The 5615-nt window shown below is 34.0% G+C and overlaps 1 protein-coding gene across 1 annotated transcript; it reads right to left on the bottom strand.

Moving 5' to 3' along the window:
- Positions 1–2519: 2519 nt before the first annotated feature.
- Positions 2520–4181, bottom strand: LOC113749898 (G-type lectin S-receptor-like serine/threonine-protein kinase LECRK3). Its single transcript, XM_027294152.1, has one exon. It carries the CDS (start codon positions 4143–4145, stop codon positions 2799–2801), a length of 1347 nt encoding a protein of 448 aa, XP_027149953.1. The 5' UTR covers positions 4146–4181; the 3' UTR covers positions 2520–2798.
- Between the last annotated feature and the right edge of the window lie 1434 nt (positions 4182–5615).

The following is a 5615-nucleotide window of genomic DNA, read 5'->3' as shown; positions in this document are numbered from 1 at the left end:
TATATTTAAGTTACTTACTTGTGTTGTGTAGTTCGATAATAAGCTTGAATGGAATGGATTGAGTCCTGGCGAGAGTTAGGCAGGCGTCCCGCGGATACCCTTTGGTTCGCTTTAGGGAGAAGTGGGGCGTCACAGCATGAACTTACCAAACGACCCTAAAAATGATTTGTTCGGTTCATGGTATGACATAGGATTAGATTAATCATCATATGTCAACCCATATTTGGTTGTATTTTATATATTGGATGACACATTCCAACTAACAGAATTAATCCCCTATTCATGGGAAAAAATAATCCCATGGGGGAGATGGTATTAGACATCTCAAAATAACTAACAGATAGGATGATAACATTTTAAACTAATTTATCCTTAAAAATAATACAATTTCATACTCTCATAATTATATAACCCTACTCCCACACAATAATATAACATGAATGGACTAATTTGCCCTTACTAATTAATTTTGAAGTTTTTTCACTAATATGTCCTTACTACCAACATAACAATAACTAATAATTGGACTAATTTTCCCTTGTGAATGATACGAATTCATACTAACTACTATATAACCATATTCTCACATAATAACATGATAATAAATGGATTAATTAGCCCCTACTAATTATATTAAAATTTCTTGACTAATTTGCCCCCATTCATTATTTAAAATTTTTTACTAATTTACACCTATTAATTAATTTAAATTTTTTACTAATTTGCCCATACTACATCATATTAAAAGGACTATATTGTCCTTGAATTAAATTACCCTTACTAAGCGTATTTTCTCAACCACATTCTCTATAAATACACAATCCTATGAATTGGGCTTTCTAGATGAGGACTTCAATAAGTTTAAACTTGGCACAAAGAAAAATCTTCTATATTGGTTTTAGTTCAGCTCATTTAAAGCTCTTAAATGGGTTAGGTCTTAATCATAAGCGTATTTTCTCAACCACATTCTCTATAAATACACAATCCTATGAATTGGGCTTTCTAAATGAGGACTTCAATAAGTTTAAACTTGGCACAAAGAAAAATCTTCTATATTGGTTTTAGTTCAGCTCATTTAAAGCTCTTAAATGGGTTAGGTCTTAATCGATTTAACTCTAATTTAGCCAAAACTTGGCCCATCATTTAATTGGATTTCAAATCTAGATTCAAAAACTCAATCAAAATCTATTTTTAAGGTCCCGAATAGGCTGAGTTTGAGTGAATGCAAACTTTTATATGTCAAAATTCTTGATTTACTCTATAATTCTAAATTTTCAAACTACTCTATTTTAATAAAAGTTATAAATATTAAATTTTTATTAAATTATTTTAATGATATTCTATAAAATATTAAATTATTTTTATTAAAAAATCTACAAATGAAAGGATACTTTAGTTATTAAAATAGTAATCCTATCTCATCCAATCTTCAACTAAACATAGGATATGATTATTTCTCAACATAACCTATCTATTCGAGAACCAACCAAACACTAGATAATTTGGATTATTGATCCGAGGATGAGTACTCAACTCAGGATTAATAATCCGAGGATGAATCATCCCATCTCATCCAGTCTGTGAACCAAATAGACCTAAAGGAATTGGAAATTAAACTAAAGACATAATGCAAATGGAAAGAGAAGACGAAAAGTCTAATTAAGGAGACTTTACAAGTTAAGGAGCTTTCATCCATGTCTTTGGTTTCTTGAACATTATTTATAGACAATTAGTTATAAATCTCTATCTATTTTAGAAGAGTAAGTGATGGAGTCAAGCCTCATCATATGTCTTAACTCATGTTTGCCACGTCATCCCTCCCTTGGAAACAATGGAAGACAAAGCCTAATCAATCTCTTAATAGATAAGATTTGGTCAAATAAATATAAGTCTTATTTTCTTCACACTCATCTCTTCTTTCTCCTTTGTTGCTATAAGACTTTTCAGAGTCATTTTTTACCGGAAAACTGGCTATGGGTGCCAACCAATACCATTACCCTCCCAAACACTTTGCCAAGGGCATCAATCGGCTTCCCCAACGTGGCTATACTAGAAATTGGTTGCCCCTTAGGGTCCCATTGATCATTTGGATGCCAACCTGTTAATTGTTTCTCAAAAGCATTTTGCATATAAAAATTCGAATGTTGGAATTACATTTCCTGAGCCGTGGGATCGGTCCCTTGGAATATATTGCCCAAGAAGTGGGTACCAGTCGTGTATTTGTATGCGTACGTGGAAATTTTCAGATTCCACAAATTCACGCGGCCTAGTGGATAAAATGTTACCTATCTCTTTATTTTCGTGTATTTGTTCAGGTAAGATTATCACAAAAACTGGATATATGTACCAATACAAGCAGTGGCATCAGATATCAAGTTTATTAAACAAGAGCTGCTTATCAAAATTCCTCGGTTTTTGGCTTTGATTGTTGGAAAATCTTTAAACCTACCCAATTTGAACAAACAAGTTAATTAAACAAGGCACAAGAAACCGGAGGCATATAAATTGTGGAAAGGAAAGAAATAGAAACAAGCCGAAGACCTTCTGGTTTGGAGGCAACTGGATACATATGTCTGTATTGCACATAACCTCACCTCTCATATCATATACAGGACATATATTTATAGACTCTCAACGTCGGAACTTAGCCGACTAACCAAACGCAAAGACAAAAGAAACTGATCGATGTGATCGAACATCCAGGCTTAAGAAAGCCATAATTCTGTGCACCTAAATTGGACCAGTGCATTAATTACCCCACAACCAACTAAATTAAGAAACTAGCTTGGTTTAAAGTATTACGACATCGATCCTACTGGAACTGGACGAAAAGTTGGATGTACTGAGGGAGCATCACTTTTGCGATATTTGATGAAAGCTTTTGACCGAAGACTAGTGTCCACCCTCCCATTAGAAAGTGGCAGCTTCTTCTTCCAGCAACTGTTGTCTCTGAAAATGGCCACAACACAGAAACAATCCTGCAAGCAAGCTTGCTCACAAACAGTTTCATTTGAAGGATATATTTGCTCGAAGTCAGACAGTGGCCAATCTATGTCATTGATCACCACAAAATCATAAAGGTTTTCTGCAGAGCCCTCCTTTACTGCACCACAGCCGAGAGAAGAGTTTGGCAAGCAGCTGCCGTACTTGTCGTTTGGATCAAGCAGTATATACCCTTCTGGACACGCACAAGCCGGTCTCCCGTGTTCAAGGTGGCAAATACTGTTAAATCCACAAGCTCCGCTCCCCTTTTCTCCAGTAATGAAACATATATTCTCCGGCAAATACCAAAGAACCTTCCAGTTCGGATTTCCAGTAAATGTCCTAGGATGGAAATAATATGTGAATACCCCATCAAAATCTATTGTGGCCCTATGATAATATTCTGATGCTGGTGGTATTGAAACTGGACTCAGCTCTTTTGTCTCGTTGTTCCTTTTCCTTATGTACAGGGCTCCTCTGCCATCAAACGTAACTTGGTAACCAGAATTCAACAAAACTGTAGGATCAGAAGTCTGACTATTATAGTACTCAGCATCATCATACACATTGGTTGGCACACTTCGGGTAGCAAGCACTAGATTCCCGTCATAAAGAAAACGGAGATAAAATCTTCCTTGGGAAAATTTTGTTGCTGACTGTCGAGAACTAAGAGAATCGCCAAGTATCAATTCTTGATATGGCAATATTGTATCAGCAGGAAATCTAAAGCTTTCCCAGAGCCGGCTATCATCACTCGCCTTGAGGATAAAATTGCCGGTATCATTCATAAAACCATGATCAACTTGACTAGAATTGACATCGGCACTCCAAAGTTGTAAGCCTTGAGGATCACGGAGCACAAGCCCACTCCGAGCATCAAGCTTTAGAGTTGATCCTCGTGGCACCAGATCTATTGAATAAACCAACCAAACTACGGTTTTGTCTGGTATCTTGTAATACCATATGGAAAACAAGAACAGATCCTTATCCTGAAATTGTCGGAACCCAAATGCAAAATCACCAGAAGGTGAAAGCCAAGGACTAGCAGATGTTTCACCTGCGGTCAAAGTACTGCCCAAAGGCACAATACCATTTTTTTGAGCCAAAGCAGATATTGGGAAGAGAAATAGGAAGAAGATGAGGTGTATGCATAGGTATGCCATTGCAATGGATAGTTTAGTCCTATTAAGTTGAATATACAGTACCAATTACTCGTTTTAAACGACATATGTTGCTGGAATCTGGTTACCGCCATTAATGGTCCTGCCTTCTAGTCCAGTGATCAAGTACAAGGTCCACCTATGTGGGGCTCCTTGAAGGTCCACCGATGTGTAAAAACTTGGTTTAATCTACCATTTAAAATGCCAAAAATTTCTTAAAAACTAACGTGGTTTGAATTACGTACTATATACCACACCCGTTTCTTTGTCGAAACTCTAACTCTGGAAGATTACAGCAAACCGTCAATTCAATTTGAAGTGGACACAAGGGTATCAGGATGAGCAAGACAAAACTTGTCAATCAGCCTCTCAAAGTTAGTCAAACAATAATTAGCATGGTTCATTTTGTTATTAGCGTCGAACGCCACAGGAGATTCAGAGTACACAATAATTTTTGTGGAAATATACTTATTTTTTCTGCAAAAGGCAGGAAATTTTTCGCTCTCACAATAATTTGCATGTAAAAGTCAACAGGTACTACGAATAATGCATCCAAGAAAACTAGAAATATTCAAGAAAAATTTTGGATATACACTACGCTGCTCAAATTGTTGTGTTAAAGACTCTTTGTTTGATAAAATAGTATCAAAAGACAAAATTACACTACAAAATGAAATCTTGGCCAATTTATCATTGAATGAAAGAAAAAGTTAATTTCTACATGATCAGTGGAAAATTTTTTTGTAAAACAAACTTAAAGCCAATAAATAGAAAAGGATTATGGTATAAAAGGAAGAAGAAAATTGATTAGTGAAAAGATAATATATAGACGAAAAAAATAAATAGACATATGCATAAAAGGATACAAAAATTTAATGGGTGAAAAAAATTATGTTTATGAATACAAAATGATTAGAAATATAAATAGTCCCACTATAAATGTAAGGAAAAATTCTTACGAGAGAATGCATACGTAAACAAAATTCATAAAATTTAAAATGATTACAGCTTAAAAAGGGGAAATTTTTTATGAGAGAAAAGTTTATTTTAGAAATAAAAAATTATGAAAATTGAACATACTCATAGCAAGAATCGAAGGAATGGTTTTGATCATAGAAAAATTTAATGTAAAGAAAAGTCATACGATGAAAGGAAAAAATTTTTAGAGACATAAAAACTTAATATCTAAAGGAAGAAAAATGAAAAATGAAAGTACTTTAATTAGTAAAATGAAAAAAAAGTGATGACTAGAATTATTAATATCAAAATAAAGAATTGAAAAAATTCAAATTAGTCAAAATATAAGTGCAAGGAAAAAAATTGACAAATGAAGCCTTCAGTGTGTAACTAAAAATCAAGGAAAATAGAAATACTTGTGGTATAAAAGAACAAAAAGAATTTGAAGAGAGTAAACTTATTATCTAAAGAAAGAAAAACAAGTAAAAAAAATGAAAATAACATAGTATAGAAATC

Source organism: Coffea eugenioides, chromosome 1, assembly GCF_003713205.1.
Source record: "Coffea eugenioides isolate CCC68of chromosome 1, Ceug_1.0, whole genome shotgun sequence".
Lineage (NCBI taxonomy): Eukaryota > Viridiplantae > Streptophyta > Magnoliopsida > Gentianales > Rubiaceae > Coffea > Coffea eugenioides.
Note: the sequence above shows the minus strand (reverse complement) of the source record. Positions and strands in the feature narration are given on the sequence as shown.